Source organism: Dermochelys coriacea, chromosome 1, assembly GCF_009764565.3.
Source record: "Dermochelys coriacea isolate rDerCor1 chromosome 1, rDerCor1.pri.v4, whole genome shotgun sequence".
Lineage (NCBI taxonomy): Eukaryota > Metazoa > Chordata > Testudines > Dermochelyidae > Dermochelys > Dermochelys coriacea.
Genome location: NC_050068.2, coordinates 240,221,528 through 240,241,367, shown reverse-complemented (window position 1 = coordinate 240,241,367; position 19,840 = coordinate 240,221,528). Strand labels below are relative to the sequence as shown.

General features: G+C 44.1%; 1 protein-coding gene across 16 annotated transcripts in view; it reads left to right on the top strand.

Annotated features, from left to right (window-relative positions):
* Positions 1-19,840, top strand: part of BPGM (bisphosphoglycerate mutase) — a 127,163-nt gene that overhangs the window by 20,802 nt on the left and 86,521 nt on the right. For 5 of the 16 annotated variants that reach the window (XM_043517363.1, XM_038421811.2, XM_038421799.2 and 2 more), the window contains 3 exons: positions 8,701-8,810; positions 9,161-9,281; positions 9,909-14,035. In XM_043517363.1, the coding sequence (XP_043373298.1) occupies positions 8,701-8,810; positions 9,161-9,281; positions 9,909-10,090 (413 nt within the window). In that variant the 3' untranslated portion in view covers positions 10,091-14,035. Of the gene's footprint in view, positions 1-8,700; positions 8,852-9,160; positions 9,282-9,908; positions 14,036-19,438; positions 19,538-19,840 lie in introns of those variants that run through there. The other 11 variants (XM_043517380.1, XM_038421879.2, XM_038421870.2 and 8 more) reach the window with 7 other exon arrangements.

Genomic DNA, 19,840 nt, shown 5'->3' with positions numbered 1-19,840 from the left:
TGGCCACCAGGAAGTTGACTTGAAATCAGACGAAGGTTTTTAACCATCAGAGGAGTGAAGTTTTGGAATAGCCTTCCAAGGGAAGCAGTGGGGGCAAAAGACCTATCTGGTTTTAAGATTCTACTTGATAAGTTTATGGAGGAGATGGTATGATGGGATAATGGGATTTTGGTAAGTAATTGATCTTTAAATATTCAGGGTAAATAGGACTAATCCCCTGAGATGGGATATTAGATGGATGGGATCTGAGTTACCCAGGAAAGAATTTTCTGTAGTATCTGGCTGGTGAATCTTGCCCATATGCTCAGGGTTTAGCTGATTGCCATATTTGGGGTCGGGAAGGAATTTTCCTCCAGGGCAGATTGGAGAGGCCCTGGAGGTTTTTCGCCTTCCTCTGTAGCATGGGGCATGGGTGACTTGAGGGAGGCTTCTCTGCTCCTTGCAGTCTTTAAACCACGATTTGAGGACTTCAGTAGCTCAGACATAGGGTGAGGTTTTTTGTAGGAGTGGGTGGGTGAGATTCTGGGCCTGCGCTGTGCAGGAGGTCGGACTAGATGATCAGAATGGTCCCTTCTGACCTTAGTATCTATGAATCTATAACACTGTACCCACTAACATTGTGCTGGGACACTGGCTTGGTATTAACTCTGAGGAATGAGTCCTACCTACTGAATCATAAGTATTATTTCCTGCAGCACCTAGGTATTCTTGGAGGTCTGGTGTTCAACTACTGACCTTATCTCACCCTGCTTAGATGGGGAGAAATGATGGGATCTCAACATGGACTGGTATGGATACAGAAGTGCAGTAAAAGGTCATTTGGCTTGTGTGAAGTAACTGGATAGCAGCTTTAGCTGTCACTTATGCTAGTCAGAGTGGCATGTTTCCAACGTCTTGATTTCTGTTCAGTCTCTTATCAGCCTGGCTGGCTGGAAGTCCTCTTGGATTTTAACTGTGCAGGTTTCAACATTTAACTGACATGGGTGCACAATGTGCTTAATAAATATCTTACTTTCTGAGTAAAGGGTTCCCATGTGCAAATACTCTCATTGTGCTATAAGTACGCAAGCAGCTATGAAGCACCTCTTGGATTTCTTCCCCTTCTTCTCTCCTCAACCTTCACCTCTCACCTTTAGCTGTGATCTTGTCAGGTGGCAGCAGAATCTAAACCGGTGGTTCTCAAACTTCTATTTTCGTGGCCCACTTGAAAATTGCTCAGGGTCTCTGCAAACCACTTAATGATCTTTCCAAATGTTGTTTGTACTGTTCGCTAACTTTTGTAAAGCACTTTGGATAAAAGCGCTATATTAAAAAAACCCTTAATATTTTTTTGTTCTACAATTAAAAGCACACCACTTATATTTTAATATCCATAGTCTTACCTTTCTAATGTGATGGGTGTGCCGTCTCTTCCCCGCTGCAGCAGGCCTTGAGCTGGGGCTGGGAAGAAGCGGGGGTCTCTCCCTGGCAGCCGCAGCCCTGGAGCTGGGGAAAGTTTCTTTCTTTCTTTCTTTCTCTCTCTTTCTCTCTCTCTTTCTCTCTCTCTCTCTGCTGCAGCTCTGCATGTCCCAAATTCCGCCCACCCCCTCTCTTTACCCCACTGCTCCCTCCAACCAACCCCTTATTTCCCCCAAGGCCACTATCTCAACTTGCATGTGTGTCTTCTCCAGGGTCCAGGCACCTAATTAATGGAGCCAGGCCTACGCGGCTCCACTAATTAGGTGGGTGGCCCTTCATTCTCTCGTGTGTGGCCACCCAGGTGTGCACATTAGAGGGAACGGTCCACGGGCCACAGTTTGAGAACCACTGATCTAAACAGTCTGGGCATTTGTTAGGCTGTGGAATAGACATAGCTTATGTTGGCAAAACTTGTGTCGCTCAGGGGTGTGAATATTCCACCCGCCTGAGTGTTGCAAGTTACACTGACATAAGCGCTTGTGCACAGGGAGAGCTGCTCCTGTTGACAGCTTCTGCTGCTCGCCAGGGGTAGGCTTTTTATGTCAACGAGAGCTCCTGTCTGCATAGTGTCTTCACCAGATGCACTGCAGCTGTATTGGTACTGCTGCAGGACTGTACATGTAGACATGGCCTTAGGTGGGAGATTTGTAGGGGAACAAACCCAGACATTGCAGCAAGTGCTGTGGTGGCACTTTTCCTTTTGATCTGTACATAATGCCTCAGCATGGTATTGGTGGACACTCTAGTTGCAGAGAGGATGCTGTCTTTTTTGTAAGAGGTATAAAATAGAGATCCTGAGCACTTACTTGCAGTGGTGGTGTTTTTCACCTAACCCACCTTGTCTCTTTGAGCATTTATAGGCATTTAAGATCCCACATATTCTTTTGAAGAGTGATTAAAACAAATGTCCTGCCCAAATTCCGGTTTAGGCAAAGACATGTTGCCTATTTAAATTCCCCTTTGTAATTTCATCTATGCTGTGTGATTCTCAACAGTCTGTGTTTGTTTCACCCCATAATGGCTGAATTTTAGAGGGGGACACGCAGCAATTCCTCACTTATATAAGGCCAAATTCTCCATGTCTATAAGGAAGTCAGTTAATCTGCACATGTTTACATTGGGGTGAATTTGGTTTATAGATCAGTGCTTAAGGATCCTTTTAGGATGAGTGATTTTTTGTTGTTGAAATCATTAGCATTACAAACGCAAAACCTTGACTACAAACCCCGTGTCCTACAGCCTTTATTTAAATGAAAAATATAGCAGCCCAGGGTTTCTGCATCGGAGTTCTAAAAGTTTATTAACTTAAGAGTATGCTCTCGGAATAGAATAGTCTCTTTGAGGTTCTTGGAGCTGTTGCTTAGAACTCGTCTGTTCTCAGCCAGTGTCATACTGTCTCACACACTGATTTTGATCAGTTATAGGATAGCGAGTAAAGCTGTGAGAAGCTTGGTGCTTGCATTTTGCAAGGGTTTATATGAACAACTCTCCAGCGGCATACATCCTCCTGAATTTTGGGGTCTCAGTCATTTGCAACAATAATCTTGCTTCAGTTCACACTGAAATCACAAACTTAGGGTATATCAGGGCAACATTATAAAATGAATTAGATTTGCTCATGAGATCTGTGAACTTTTTGTTTAGATTTTTTTTGTATTAAAGGAGCATACAGTTATGGAGCTATATAAGTATCCTGTTAGGATTAATCTGCTATCCTGTTCCCATGGGCAAAGGAATTTTATTGTTTAACTGCTCTAAAAGTCTCTCAAACAATGGAAAGCTTTAAATGAAGTAAAACCTTTTTTATTAAAGCAACTGATGGTTCAAGCTGTGATCAGTGTTTTTCCTGCACTCATGGTAACAGTGCTGCTATGAATGTCTTGACTCTTTATATGTTGGTCATTTCCTTCCACCTAATGTGAGAATCATTTTGTCATTTTATACCTCTTTGTTCTGTGAGAGCTTTCTGTTTTCTTAGCTGCTCACCTGTACTTTGCCTCTTGTCCCTTTGTCTATTTGGCATGTTAGTCTGTTTAGAAAGTTCATTGTGTTTATTTTTTTAACTTGTATTACTTCAGGCTACCTAGCTTTCCAATTACAATCTGCTTTTCTAAAGGGGATCCAAGACCTTAACAACTTACATTTCCTCCCCATAAAAATCTGTGCAAGAGAGTATGTGCAGACCTGCGGCAAAATTTTCGCAAGTACGTTCATGATTACATAGTCACATAGGAGCCAAAGGACATGTCTACACTTAAAGTTGAAGGTGCAAATTCCAGCTCTAAAAATAGCATAAAACAGCTAGTCCCTCCAACTGCTCACCCCACTGTGGCTACACTGTTTGGTTTTTTTTTGTTTTGTTTTTAAATGCGCTAGCTTGAGCAGAGCTAGTGTGGGTATGTCTCCTGGACCTGGAATTTACACTTTCCAGCTCAAGAGTGTCGACATACCCAAGTCTCATGGCAAGTCAAGGGGACTTAGGCTCCAAAATCACTCTGATGCTTTTGAAAATTTTACCCATTATGTAAAAACAACCCACAATGACTCTCTGGCTACATTTAAATCCTGGTTTTCAGCTGTCTGTTTGGTGTATGCAGGCCGATGTGTGGGAAGCTGGACTGATTGAGGGGTTTTTTCTAGTGATTTTTGTGACCAGTCCAATACAGCTTTGTGTAGTCTGTCTCATAGAATCTCTATCCCCAAAATGCTTGAGAATTTAAAAAGAGGTGGACTTCAATAAAAGTAGGAGAGAAATGACCATCTTTTGTAGAGTCAACGAGGTGGAAAGAGTTGGGAAAACTGCTTCAGATGGCGGCAGCTGCAGAGAAGACTCGTCAGCGGTTATCTGTGGTGGTTAGCACAAACACGTGGAGACAGAAATAAGGCTCCCTTTACTCTAGCAATTTTCTCACTGTTGATCTGGTAGCAGTGGGAGCAGTAATATAGGGTGGACACAAGTGTTCTTACTACCATGTTGTCTAGGTTTGGCACAAAAGTCTGCGCCTGGCCTACACTAAAGTTAGGATGACCCAGCTACGGTGCTCAGGGTGTGAAATCTCCACTCCCAAGGGATGTAGTTAAGCTGACCTAATCCCTGGTATAGACAGCACTAGCTGGACTGAAAAATTCTTCCATAGACCTAGCTACTGCCTCACAGGGAGGTGGATTACCTTTGCTGATGGGAGAATCCTTCCTGTTGGTGTCAGTAGTGTCTACACCAAAGCACTGCAGTGGCGCTGGTGCACCTATGCTGCTGTAGTGTTTCAAGTGTAGACAAGCCCTGGTACTAGTAGTTCTGTGGTGGAGTTGTGCTGGGGTGGAGTTGTATCGGTACTAGGCCAAGAGTATGTCTACAGCTGCGCCGCTATCACTCTTCACTGTAGATAGCAGCAGTGCTGACAGGAGGGGTTTTCCCATCAGTGTAGATAATCTGCTTCCCTGAGAGGCACTAGCTAGGTCGATAGAAGAATCTTCTGTCAGCCTAGTGCTGTCTAGGGTAGCGTGGGGTGTATGTGGTTAGGTCGGTATAACTCCATTGCTCGGGGGTGTGGATTTTTCACAGCCATGGGAGATGTGTCTATGCCACTGTAAATTCCCAGTGTAGATGCACCCTAATAGTGGGAGAATTAAGTCTTTCTTTGTAGACCAGGTTTATGAGAGAAGCTGCAAATACAGGGTTTTAAAAACAAGGGGGCAATCTTGAATAGTCCCCTCAAAGGGACTGACAAGTTAATTTTGTAGCAGAGGTTGTTGGTTTCATACTGCAGTAGCGCCTTTGGGCACCAATTAAGGATCAGCACCCTGCCCTGCTGTGCACTGTGCAGACATGCCGTGGGGAGCAGGGGAGGGGGAAGTCCCTGTTCTAAAGAGCCGCCTCTAAGAAAGATGCGTTTTTTGCAGGCAGATTCTCTTCCCTGCCTCACTTAAGTGGCTCAAAGGGAGAAAAAACCTGATTTCATTTCCTCTGCTGGGAATTCCCCCGTTGTGGGCTGACATCCTGTTCAGGTCAACCAAAACTGCAAGCCACTGTGTTATTGTTCTGCCTAAGTATGAGTGAACTTTTCTGCTGCTAAGCTATGTGTCAGCTTCAGAATGCTGCCAGTCCAAACCTTGCCTTGCAGGTAACAATCAGTGAACCCAACTCCAGGGTGGATTTGATTTAAATCTCTACTCAGGAGGACTCTATTTAATCATGGATTTCTACATAAAAGTGCATTCTTGTTGGTTGTTATAACCTTAATATTGTACATATTCTTCACAACTCAAATAGAAGTAGGTTTCATTTTTAGAAGGTACACACTGTACATTTTTAAAGTAATTGATTTTGAAAACTTTCCAGATTACTTTTATAGCTATATCAGAAAAGGAATGATTGTTTGGTTATTTCATTTACCAATGGTAATTGAAGCAAATATTTATGAAGTCACTGGGAAGTGAACCATCTCCAATTCAACAGTCAAATCATAGAATATCAGGGTTGGAAGGGACTTCAGGAGGTCATCTAGTCCAACCCCCTGCTTATAGTAGGGCCAATCCCCAATTTTTGCCCCAGATCCCTAAATGGCCCCCTCAAGGATTGAACTCACAACGCTGGGTTTAGTAGGCCAATGCTCAAACCACTGAGCTATCCCTAATATTTGGAGGATTCTCTTTCCATGCTATATTAGGAGGAGAACATCACAAGACAGACATTTAAATTTTTAGTTTAACTAAAACAACATTATGTATTCAACAGCAAATATATCGTATTTTAACAAAACAAGGATATGAATTTTTGAATTTAAACATTAATTTTTTTAAAATCAGGTTTGTTTTAACTAAAATAGTTAAATCAAATTTTTTTTTAAAAACAAAAATTAAATCGCCTATGTCAGCCAGGTCAACATGAGAAACTTAAAATATTGGCTTCTGCAGCTAACTCTGTCGTCTTCATCTTCATTTTCCTGTTTGTTCATAGTCTGGAAAAGAAAAACAAGCTTTCCTGCTTTTTCAGGTCCTAAACGATTTCTCAATTTGGAATGAATTAGTCCAAAGGAAGAAAATATTCTTTATACACCAGTAGAAGAAGCTACTGCTGTTAAAAGGGAGTTGATCACTTCAACAGTCTCTGAATCCAAGGGCTTAAGTGACTTCCACCAGTTCACTGGTGTGACTTTCTTTAAAACATCATCAGCAAACATCTATTTCTTGAATGGTTCACCCTTAGCTCTGAAGTTTATTATAGTTGACATTATGGAGGGATGATTGCTGGATGTCCATGTCATAGCCCGCTCCTCTTCTTCAGCAGTTAAGGTTTGACTCTGGTACCGAGTATTGAGAATATTTGCAAGAAAATGAGCTGAAGATAGTGCTTGTCCCATTTGTTTTTTTTAAAGCTTCTAATTTAACTCTGTCATTGCCGATTTCTCTTTTTAAGATCTCACTCAGTTCCTTCCAAATTTCACCAGCGTCAGCAATAAAACAGCTATTTCCCTGCGTTTTGTTCAAGGCTACAGAAATAGGCTTCAGGGTACTCAGCATGTGTTCAACATTTCTCTTAAGCCCAATGTTGAAAACTTTGACTGTGACAGTGCCATCTATTTTTTTTCACGATTTTGGTCACAAACTGTCGTCAGGTTAGGCCAGTTCTTGATATAGTGCTCAAAACAGTCCACTTCTGAGTTCCATTGCACGTCTTGTGAGAGCGTTAGCTTGGTTCCTCCCACTTTTTTCAGAGCAGCTGCTGCAAAGTGGGTGTTAGGGAAGTATTTTACAATTTCAACAACATTAGCCATTATTTCTGGAACGCTGAAGCCTTTGACTAGGAGGTGCATCAAATGAGCACTGCAACTGTATGTTATTAGCTTGTGACACTCTTCACTCTCTCCTAAATAATTTCTTCTCATCTTGGATACATTTGCAGTATTGTCTGTGACCAAGCTGCGTGCTAGACATTTGAATTTGTTTTCAGTTTGTTATAGCTTTTACTGCTACTTCTTATAAGTATTCTGCTGTGTGTGCATTTCCTGATGTATCAATAGTTTCTGTAAGGAAGACATTCCCTTCTTCTTTTGTCATACAAGCATATATAACAGGATCGTTGTGGACATTGCTCCACCCATCAAGACTCAGGTTAACAATTTCACACTCTAGACCTTTTTGCACACTGCTCAATTTCTCTTTCATACTCTTTATCCAGCAATTTGCCTGTGACATCTGCTCTGGGTGGACTGCATCCTGTCTTAATGACTGAACCATGTTAATGAAGTGTGGGTTCTTAATCATACGGAAAGGAGAGTTTGTTGCATAAGCAAACAGAGCAATTTTTTCATCAGTTACCTCTTTTTGTAATCTGCTGGTTCTCATGACAAATTTATTTATGGTTGTTTCTGGATGATGGAGATTTTTTTCTTTTTTGCTACAGGTGTTATACTGTGGTCATGTGACATACATGATATGACTGAAACACTGTCATTGGCAGATAACTCTGAAACGATAGAAAATGATGGTAATCTTGAAGGTGGATAGTCTTCAGAATCCTGTATGTTGAGGATGGATTCTCCTAAACAAAATAAGTCAATGCAGTTATTTAATGCATCCAATGAAGTGAGCTGTAGCTCACGAAAGCTTATGCTCAAATAAATTTGTTAGTCTCTAAGGTACCACAAGTACTCCTTTTCTTTTTTGCAAATACAGACTAATACAGCTGCTACTCTGCAATCATCTTCTTGTCATTGAACTTTTTGAAACTTTGCACTTTTAGAGAGGTAAGGGGTTGACTCTGTGTACACAAATTTTCAGAGGGACGGTAGGGTTGAGGTCTGTTATTTCTCACCTCTCTATTTATTTTATTTATTTAAAAACATTTTTGCTGTTAACAAGCATGTTATCTCTGGAGATACAAATCCACAGTTTTGAGAACTGTAAAACTAAGCATCTCTAGTATCTTCTAGAGTGAGCACTGAGTCCCATCGGGCTGATAGAAAGATTAACCTAAATAATCTATTCAGAAGCCCCTGGAACCCCATAAGATTAGGTCCCTAATCCATGAACTATTGAAACTCATTTACAAAATTTTTCTTAAACATTACATTAATATATTCTCATACTATAGAATTAGAATTTATAATCCCTATTCCACAATGAGATGTCTTTGAGCTATAATGTATCTTTATCTTTAGATAGGGTTTTTTTTTCCCTCAAAGCATTTTATCCACTTTTTTTTTTTAAATCATTCATTTTTTTTTTATCCACCCTGTCCAGCTCCCAAGTTCCATAGAGACGTCTCTCTGCAGTGTCCAGTCCCTCTTCCTGGACACTCACAAAAAGGTATTGCGTTTGCTGCCTCCAAAGAGGGCCCATCAGCCTGTCAGGTGAGCTGGAGACACGCACTTCACTTCAGTGTAACAGCACGGTGAGAGGGCTTTGTAAGGAAACAAGAATAAGTTAATAAACAAAGAATATAGATTTCCATGATTTCAAGTAAGACTGAAAGAGAGGAAAGGTTACAAACAACAAAACATGATTTCTAGTGACTTAAAGTTTACTTCAGCAAGTTACAGTCTTTGTCTAAGTAGGTTTCTCACCTATAGTCAGCTCCCAGAGACTTCAGTCCCCTTGGGTGAAGGTTCCACCTTTCTCACATTTCAAGGGCTCTGGCTCCTTGTGTCTCTTAGGTGACGGATGCCAAAATGGCTTTTCTGTTTCTGCTTCCGTTTCCCAGCGGCCATTGTCTGTTTCCAGAGGCAGGCAGGCTTCCTGGAGAGACAGCATCCCCTGTTGTTATCGTTCATGGGAAATCTCTCCTGCACTTGCTAGTCTTCATGGCTTTGTTTACCTTCTATGTAAGTGTACTTCCATTGTTTCTGGCCTCACCTTGCTCAGTTTCCACTGGGGATGCAGGCAAAACACCATTTCTTTGTCTAGGGCAGACTTATGCACTATGTGCTGAAAACACTTTAGGAACATGGTTCCAGCACACCTCTGTAATTCCTTCTACACCACCTGCACATAAATCACACAATAATATTAATGCCCAGCTTTTTAGCAGTTTGCATATGACATCCTACACAGTGCATCTAGCCTGATGTGAGTTATGGTATGGTGTGCACTTTGCCAGTTGGCGTTGAGGGCCCCTCTGGGTCACGGAAGGGAAGTACCTAGTGTGTGTCTAGCTGGCTCCCATGCCACCCCTCCATATCATGCTCTAGCTGGCTGAGAGTCTCCTAGGAACTGTTGCCAGCTGTCATAGATTAGCACTAACCTGCACTGGGGCTAGGGTTGAGCCCGGCAGATAATCAAGAAGCCATAATGGTCCCTGTGCCTCAACTCCTTGCTTAGCTGAACAGATCGCTGCCACAGCAGAGAATGTGGACCAACGTCTTTGGAGATACTTGGGGGCAATCTCAAGGCAGGAGGTTGCCTGGTGCTGGGTTTAACTGTGTGGCGTTTTTTGTGTTCTCTTTTTGCAGGCATCTCCGATGAGGATATAGTTAATGTTACCCTCCCTACTGGCGTGCCTGTGCTCCTTGAACTCGATGAGAATCTGCGCCCTCTTGGCCATCACCAGTTTCTAGGTGATCAAGAGGCTGTCCAAGCTGCCATCAGAAAAGTGGAAGATCAAGGGAAAGTCCAACCTGTTGAGAAGAAATAACGCTTCCAGATGCTGCCCCCACTCGTGTGTGTGTGTGGTAATAAGTAGTGCTTTGTGAGTGTTAAGTTGCACTTTGTGAGCTTGTTAATTTTAAATATTAATTAGGAGCGCTAGTTATGCGTTCTGTTAGTAGAGCAGCCTTTCACCTTTGGTGACTAGAATTCAAATCCCAGTGTGGGTTACAGGTGAAGAGGAGGTGGCTGATTTCATCCTAAGCAGTAGTAAGGACACCATAAAATTGCAGAAAAAAGTCTGCCACAAATCTTTGCTAAAGAAAGGCCCAAGCCAGCAATATGGTAGGATATATTACAGGTCAGGTCAGGATTAAGAAGTATTGGCACAGCTCTGTGGGGAAAGCTTGCATTGCAGAACACTTGGCTCCCAGTAACATTTGAGGTCACTCACTTTCACAAGCCCTAAATGCTCCCAGTTTGCAAAAAGTAAGTATTAGGTAGTAAAGTGCCAGTTAGATTGTTCTTTATGGGGAGACCTGTTAAAAAGCCTGCCTGTAGCACTAGCGTATACATTACAGGCAGTTCTCTGGTCGTCTTATTGCAGTGACGCTGCTGTGGTTGAGTGCATTTTTGCTAGCAGCTCATTTTAGAAGCACAAAAAAGTATCTTGTGGCTTGACTCTTCCGGCTTGACTCTTCCAAGGCTAGTTTTTGTTCTAGAAGAAGCACAATCCTACTATCTACACAAGGGAGTGGGGTATGCTTGGAAGAAGTCGCCTCTCTACCATTCCCCCTTCACCTTGCTTTCAAAACCAGTTTTTAGGGCTAAATTCTGCTAGGTTGCACCAGTGATAGGTGAAGGATGGCCCAGTGGTTGGGGCACTGGCCTGGGACGAGGGAAACCAGGTTCAACTCCCTGCTTTGCCACAGACTTTGTGTGACCTTGGACAAGTCACTTAGCCTCTCTGGGTATGTTGACACAGCCCACAGCAGCAAGCCTTCTGTGTCAACAGACACAGGCTCATGGGGCTCATGCTAGTGCTCTAAAAATAGTGCTGTAGACAGCACTTGGAAGGGGTGGCTTGGGCTCTGAAGACTTGGGAGAAGGGTTAGAGCGCTAGTGTGAGCCCCGCTAGGTTGAGTCTGTTGACCCAGGCTGGGAAGCTTGCTTCTGCAGGCTGTGTAAACATACCTGTAGTGCCTCAGTTCCCAACTGTGAAATGGGGCTCCTAGAGAGGAGACGACGGGCACCCCTGTGATAAAACCACCCATTGAAAGACACTCCTGCAACCAGGTTGCTCATGGGATATGTACACATGCATGCACACCCATGCAAACCTCGTGGGATTTCACTGATGTAATTCAGCAGACTTTAGCCCTCAAAACAAGGAGCACAAAGAGGTTAGTGCATGAACAGAACTTCAGACTTGTCATGGACATAGCCGTTAATTAGAACAAGTAACCCGGATAGGTTTCAAGCACTTAACAGGATCTACAGGCTTGATCCAACTCCCATTAAAGTCACTGATAACACTGACTTGATTTGAATAGGGCCTGATCCAAACCTTTGAAATTCCCCACTTTCACCACTCTGTGGCACTCCAGATAAGGGCTAGAGAGTGGTCTCCACTGAACTCTTTACAAACATTTTTTCAAGTGAGATTACCACGGTGTTCCCAAAATTAACTCCTTGCAAGAGCCAGTACTGGAGAGATTGTAATGGTGAGTAGTGTATGTATGTGCAGTGCTACTCCAGGAAATAAATATAGCTGTTTCATTGTGTGATCCTGTAAACAGTAGAGAATGTTAAAATTTACTTCTGAATTCATTCCGGTGAACCTCTTATCTCTACTACCCACTACAGTGTGTGGTGTCTTAATTTCCTTTTTAAAAACCAAAAAACCCCAACTTTGTGCTTGGTTTTTTTTACAGGCACTCTTGTCAGGAAATTATGAGCCTTACTCTAGTTTCTCTTGTGCTAGTGTAAAACCGCTGTAGCTTAAATCTGAATCCATCCCAGTAACTGAACTCTTTCAGTGGTCCAAATTCTGCCCTCCGATGCACATAGCCCCCACTGACTTCAACGGAAATTGCATGTGCCAATTTGAAGGCAGAATTTTGCCCTTTGTTTTTCAGTGCAGCCAAGCTATGACTGCGAGGGAACAACTGTGAATTCCTTGAGTGCAATGCCTGTAAAAAATCTCACATGGAGCTGTATGCAGTGAGTGGCTTGTTTTTTAATTGGATTTTTATAGGTTCAAGAAAATGACTGCCTCCTGGCGAATTGAGCAGCCTTGCACTTCTTTAGCACTCTGACTTTCTGAGCATAGTAGTAGCTTGTGTCACTAAAGCATGCTGATTGTAACAGACCATATTGCTGGGTATCTTTCCTTTACATGAATGGCATTTGGACTCCTAGGTTTTTTGTTTGTTTCTATTGCACTTGCAAAAGGGGGCTGGTGGCAGTCTCTCCTGTTTTTAAGATAGTTTCTCTTTCTAAAATATGAAGTCAGTTTACTTTAATCCTCAAATGTATTGTGCACTAGATGAGAACCTCTATACTTGTGACATTGATAAGCAACCTACAGCCTGATGTATGGTTTTTTTTGTATATATTATTCACCTGAATATGGTGTTTGAGTCATAAATGATCTCCTCCTCCACGGTAGCATCAGTACGTTGGCTGCCCATCGGTGAATGTTCACTTTCCATAGCCATACTGAAGAGCCCCATCACTAAGATGGCTTTTTCTTTGGTGTGACAATTGACACTTGTGCTGGTAAAGACATCCATGAAGCAGCACTACCATAGACTTCAGCAGGAGTGGAGTCCCTCATCCATATGGTTTGATATGTACTTAGGGGTCTGAATGTGGTGTGGGGGAGTGAAAAGAAATACGGGTAATCTAGTATTTTTTGTAGAGAATAATTAGTATAGTTTTGCAACCAAGACTACCGGCACCACATGCTGCCCTCCGCTATATACACATAACTCCCATTGACCAACTGGGATTCATGGACATGGAGCTGAGGCCAGAGCATGGCTCTTGACTGTTTACCATACTGCAATGCCAAAGCAGTGCAACATAGGAATTTTTGAGAACTTGAGATGCTGCAGCTACAGTGTAATGCTCAGAATGCTGATAAATAAGCCAGACTCTGCGGGCTTTTCATATAACACAAGGTCAGGGCTAGATATCTGTGTCTCATGTTCTCCAGCAGAAGGGAAAGGAACACTGATCTTAGGAACACCTGACCTTTAAGTAGAAGGGTTGGAGGGAAAGTGCTGAGTAAATGTTCAGAAACCTTAGGTTCAGCAGCCAGCCAAGCGGGGCAAATCGAAAATGGTTTCAAATGGAACTGTTTTTTGCAATGCTCTTAACTCAAGAGGCAGTGGTAGTGCAGCAGGAAGTTGGACTGCAGTTGTTTGGGCTGAGACTCCATTTGATGACAAAGCAGCTCGCCAAGGTTCAGTACCCATGCTCTTCAGCATTGCCAGTGCAGGGAGTAACAGACCGAGACCTTGATCTTCTCCTGGGGGCTATAAAATGCCCCTCAATAGGGGGGAAAAATTGGAGGCCCAAGCCAGGTGTTTCTGAGCACTTACCAGCACTGGTCTCTTGGCATCCTTTGTAACTATATTATTGACACCCAATGGGGGGTGGGGTGCATACTTGAGGACAGAAGCCAGCATTCATGGGGAAGGGGGCCTGATCCACAGGCTCTGTTATCTTACAGCAAAGGGATGGATGAGAAGCAGCCTAGTGACCCGTCTCAGTCCATGATTAGAAGATGCATTTTCCCTTGATCGAGCTTCAGAGCTCTGGAAATACAGCATTTCCACAACTGACGACATAGGCATGGTTGGTTTGCTTATGTGTTTAAAATATGTGGTTTGTTGTGTGATCCTGTTGACAACACTTGTAAATATTTACTTGTAGAGTTAGCAAATTCTTTAAAATTCAATAAACCATCTAAAATACAACTTTAAAATGGTTTGGCTTCACTTCTTCCCCTCTCCCCCCATTCATACATTGTTCCCATAGATCTGAAACAAAGGCTTTTCACATGTTGACTTTGGCTATTTTTACGTGGATGGTACTCGGATACCATGGTGAAGGGTGGCAGCATAAAACTCTAAGGTAGAAAACCCAGAAGGCAAAGAAAAGCTTCAATGTGATCTTTAAACAAAAACCCTCATGATTTTTAAGCCAATTCCATAATTTTTGGGGGCCTGACTGTGGTGGTCTGGGTGATCCTCAAAACAGGAAGGCATTCTGAAACTGCCTACTCTGTAACCTTGAGGGGTCTTTATGTTGTGCTGCTTTGGATCTGTTCCCTGACACCAGTAGCCTGCCCACAAGCACAATGTCTCATTCTGGCTTCCATCAGCATGGTTACTCTACAGGGTGACACAACCACCCTTCCATTCCTAGTCTCGCCAAATCCATGCTCCTTGAGTTCTTAAGTACCAGATGCTCAGACCGTTTCCCTCTTGCTCGTCAGTCCCAGAGGTGTGAAACTTGCCCCCCATCCCCACTTATCAGTTCACTTTGGCACACACACTCAACACAGTTGGCACAAAAGATGCATTTATTTTCATCCCAAGCGGGTAATACAAAAATCACAGATGAAATGGTAAAGGAGAGCACACACAAACAAGTTACACAGCAAATAAACAAAGGTGTAATCTCAGGCTTTACACTTCCATATTAAATAAAAATCCCTTTTCTTCCAATTAACGGTCCATCAGAGTCTTTTCCTGTCCTGCACAATTAATAGGTACTTGTTCATTTTGTGTGAACTGGCTTGGGAGGTGTTCCTCTCTACTGTGATGTGTAGTGAAAATTGTACAGATTGAGCACAGTTTTCTATATACATAGAAAGGGACCTCAAGAGGTAATCCAATCCAGTCCCCTGCGCTCATGGCAGGACTAAGTATTATCTAGACTAGACATAGATTCATAACCACAGTCCATATACATACCTCATAATGATTTAAGTTCAGAAGATTACAAGCTTTCATAAAATAACTTGATATAGGTTTATAGTACAGTAGGAATTTGTCTGTAAATGGTGGATTCTCTGTGACTTTAAGCTTTAAACCATGATTTGAGGACTTCAGTAACTCAGGTTAGGGGTCTATTATAGGAGTGCGGGGTGGGGGAGGGAGAGGTTCTGTAGCTTGCAGTGTGCAGGAGGTCAGACTAGATGATCATGATGGTCCCTTCTGACCTTAAAGTCTGAGTCTATAATCCAGTAGGCAATCAGATGGGTTAACTGCTCATTGTCTGTTCTCTTCGGGTAGCTGGCCCTGATTGTCATTCTGATTCATGACTTTTTCTTTTTTGGTCCAGCTAGGGTTGGCCATGCCACTACCCAAGTGAAAGGTGCCCTGGGACTTAAGGAGTATACGTGCTCAAGAACTCTATAGAACTCTGCTGAAAGCTGGCACCACCAGCAGTGATCCTTAGCCAATGCACAGCATGGTACTAATCCTGACTTAGAGGAAAGAGCACCTCCTGGGGTATCAACAACAACAACATTTCCTGTATTACTTAGAATGAAAGAACATCTGAGCACTGGCTTAGCCTGAACCCTGCTCAGCTTTAGATCTAAAAGGTAACAGTGAGGGCAACTGACTGCAGCCAACCTTTAACATGGGCTTGAAAAAATCCATTCAGAAGGGTGACTAGGAGTGTTGGAGGTTTTTTTTGTTTGTTTGTTTTTTAAATGAAAGCTAGCCCTTGAGGCTGTGAAGGTAACTTCCAAATGCAAACTGAGTACAATCCAATTAGTGCTGCCTTCCTAAATTGACAGTCAGAATGCTGCAGTGCTGCTGTTGCTCAAAACTACCCTAAGATGCAGCAAAATGAAAACTGACCAGAGTCTTGACAGTCTTCAGGGCTGGTTTCTTCCCCATATCAATCCACACCCAGTTTCCTCTGGCAGCAATGGTGCTGACGAACATCAGCACATGTAGTGTTGTTTTAGCCCTGTTGGGCCCAGGATATTAGAGACAAGGTGGGTGAGGTAATATCTTTTATTGGACCAATTTTTGTTGGTGAGAGAGACAAGCTTTCCTGCTTACACAGAGCTTTTCGGGTCTGGAAAACATACTCAGGGTGTCACAGCTAAATATGAGGTGGGATAGATTGTTTAGCATAAGTAGTTAACACATTTCAAGACACCATTCAAGGTGAAGTGGCCAGTAAATACCTCTCTAGTCAGAGGGGAGAAAGGAGAGAGAGAGAAATCTGGGGAGGTGATTTAGTGGGTTATAGATTGTTGTAGTAAGCCATAAATCCAGTGCCTCTCTTCAGTCCATGATTTTTAGTATCAAGCAAAGTTATGAATTTCAGCTCCCAGGTTGTTTGTTTGAAAGTGTGCAGGTTTCCTTTGAGGATGAGAACTGACAGGTCATATATAGAGTGTTTGCTTTATGAAGTGTTCACCCATAGGTGATATAGAGTGTTTTTGTCATATCATTTTTCTGTGATAGTTCATTTGTAGCATGGTTTCACACACTGTCATAAATATAAAGGGAAGAGTAAACACCTTTAAATCCCTCCTGGCCAGAAGAAAAACCCTTTCACCTGTAAAGGGTTAAGAAGCTAGGATAACTTCACTGGCACCTGACCACAATGACCAATGAGGAGACAAGATACTTTCAAAGCTGGAGGGGGGAGAAACAAAGGCTCTCTCGGTCTGTGTGTTGCTTTTGCTGGGACCAGAGCAGGAATGCTCTTCAGAACTCCTGTAAAGGGCTAATTAGGAATCTAGTTAGATATACATTAGATTCTGTTTTGTTTAAATGGCTAATAAAATAAGTTGTGCTGAATGGAATGTATATTCCTGTTTTTGTGTCTTTTTGTAACTTAAGGTTTTGCCTAGAGGGATTCTCTGTTTTGAATCTGATTACCCTGTACCATCCTGATTTTACAGAGGTGATTCTTTTACTTTTTCTTCAATTAAAATTCTTCTTTTAAGAACCCGATTGCTTTTTCATTGTTCTTAAGATCCAAGGGTTTGGGTCTATGTTGTCCTATGCAAATTGGTGAGGATTTTTAACAAGCCTTCCCCAGGAAAGGGGGTGTAGGGTTTGGGAGGATTTTGGGGGGGAAAGTTTCCAAGTGGGCTCTTTCCCTGTTATATATTTGTTAGACGCTTGGTGGTGGCAGCAGTAAAGTCCAGGGGCAAAAGGTAAAATAGTTTGTACCTTGGGGAAGTTTTAACCTAAGCTGGTAAAAATAAGCTTAGGGGGTTTTTCATGCAGGTCCCCACATCTGTACCCTAGAGTTCAGAGTGGGGAAGGAACCTTGAGACACACACACAGTTACTATTGAGGCAGTAAGTGTCCTGGATGAAGTACTCCACATGTGTAGGACCCATGGAACTTGAAAGGTGTGTTGTATGTGGCGTTAGTCTGCAGGTTTTGCATCTGTTGTTCTGGCAGGGTCTAGTGCCACTTTGGATTGGTGTGTCCTGGTCTGTGGGGAGCTGTCTGCTGATGATGAGGTTGGGGGGCTGTTTGGCTGGAGCGGTGTTAACTGCTCACTTCACCTTGCCTCTTTAAGCATCAGGACAGTTTAGCTGCTGCTTGTGAAAGTTCTGAGCAACAGCAGAGATAGGAACTGGGGAGGTGGATTCAAAATGGAGGCTCCGGAAAGGCTGGGATAGTGGAAACTGCCCCCTTGAAGCAGGCAGAATGCTGAGAATGCAGGCTGCTCCCCAATTCATGATTGCCAGGAGGCCCTGGGCTGCGTAGAGGGGCTTCAAATTTATCCAATATGTAGCTGGAGGCTGATGGGAAAGATGGAGCCCTGAGCAGGGTCCACAGATCCCTGTACTCTTCCCTATTCCTCCAAGATGTTCTAACTTGCATATTGGCACCTAAAGCCCCTAGGGCAGGGGTGGGCAAACTTTTTGGCCCGAAGGCCACATCAGGGTTACGAAACGGTATGGAGGGCTGGGCAGGGAAGGCTATGCCTCTGCAAACAGCCTGGCCCCCACCCCCTGACTGCCCCCCTCAGAACCCCCGACCCATCCAAACCCCCCACTGCTCCTTGTCCCCTGACCACCCCCTCCCAGGACCCCCCACCCCTAACTGCCCCCCCGGGACCCCATCCCCTATCCAACCCCCCCGTCTCCTGACTGCCCTCCCGGGACCCCATCCCCATCCAACAGCCCCCTGTCTCCGACTACCCCCGGGACCTCCTGCCCCTTATCCAACCCCCCCCTCCTCACCCCCTTACCATGCCGCTCAGAGTGGCAGGACAGGCTTCTTTGGAAGGTGGGAGGGCACAAGCTGTGCTGCCTGAATGGCTGCAGGGGAGGGGGACAGTGGGGGAGGGACTGGGGGTGAGCCTCTGTGGCCGGGAGCTCAGGGGCCAGGCAGGATGGTCCCATGGGCTGGACATGGCCCGTGGGCTATAGTTTGCCCACTTCTGCTCTAGGCGCTATTCCAGCAGCAAAGAATAGCAGACCTCAGCAGTGCCCTGGCCATGCCCCCTTCTCCCGACCATGACCCCATGCTGGAGTTGTCAGTGGCTTTGCGAAACAGCCATTATGCCACCCATACACTGTCTAGGAATATTCCCTGGCTAACTTATGCTGCTAGAGAACTGTAGAGAGGCTACAGAGTAATGGCATATAGGACCCTCTGGCTGTGGGGTATCTGTAATAGGATGGCTGATCCCATAAACTGGAAAGCCTGGGGCTAAGCCTGCCCTGAGTACAGGATGAGCCACACCTGGGTTGAATCAGGTGCTCCCAGGATAAAAAGAGGAGGACAGTGTGGTGGGGGGAGCATTGGAAACTGTAGCTGCTGCTACAGGGGGTAAGAAGGTGTCTGCAGGGCCCTGAGTTTGCGGGGAGCTGAAGAAGCATGAGAGAGCTCTCATGGCAGGAAAGCCGGGTAGAGACTAAAAGCCAGCTGGGATGAAGACTGTGCAAGTTCGTGGGTTTTTTGGGTTATATCAGGAGAGAAACACTGAACTGCTTGTGTCCTAGAGGGCCAGTATGATCGGAGGATTAAATAAGTGGGACCCTACATGGTGGCTGTCTGAACCATCTTTGAACTGTGAGGCTTTTAAAGGGCTAAGGAGGGGGAAACAAAGGCAGCATGCTACAGAGTGACCTCTGGTCGAAGGGGGCGGCCACTATGTTCTAGTATGTCAGAGGAGAGCGCACTGCACTAACCCAGCCTGCAGGTTATTGAGGGTATGTCTAGACTGCAATTGCAATCTTGAGTCTCAAAACCTCGGCCAATTGGCTTGGGCTTATGGGGCTAAAAATAGCAGCATAAACAGTCCTGCCTCAGGCTGGAGCCCAGGCTTTGAAACTGAGTGAGGGTCTCAGAGCCTGGCACTCACTATGCTCGCTTGCTTTCCCCAGAGCCATCCTGCCATCAGCTGAGCTTGGGTCATTTGTTTCCCCACCTCTCTGGCACTGGGAGAAAACAAACTGCTGCCCGGAGGATCCGATCCACACCAGGTGAGATTCCACTCCTAGGGAAGGAGCATGAGCCCTAGTGAGTGCAAACCTCTAGATTTAAATTGTTTTGTGGGGCAACAATCACACTGCCAGGCAGTACTTTAGTGCTAGCTTAGAAATCCCCTCCAGTCACAGGAGCAAGCAGAACAGCAGAGAAATGACTTAATCATGTTTGTTACGGTAGTGCCTAAAGACCAGCCAAGCATGGGGCTCCATTGTGCTAGGTGCTGTGCAGATACAGGGTAGCACCCAGACCCTGCCTGGAAGAGTTTACAATTTTAATAGACAATGCTGAGATTCCTA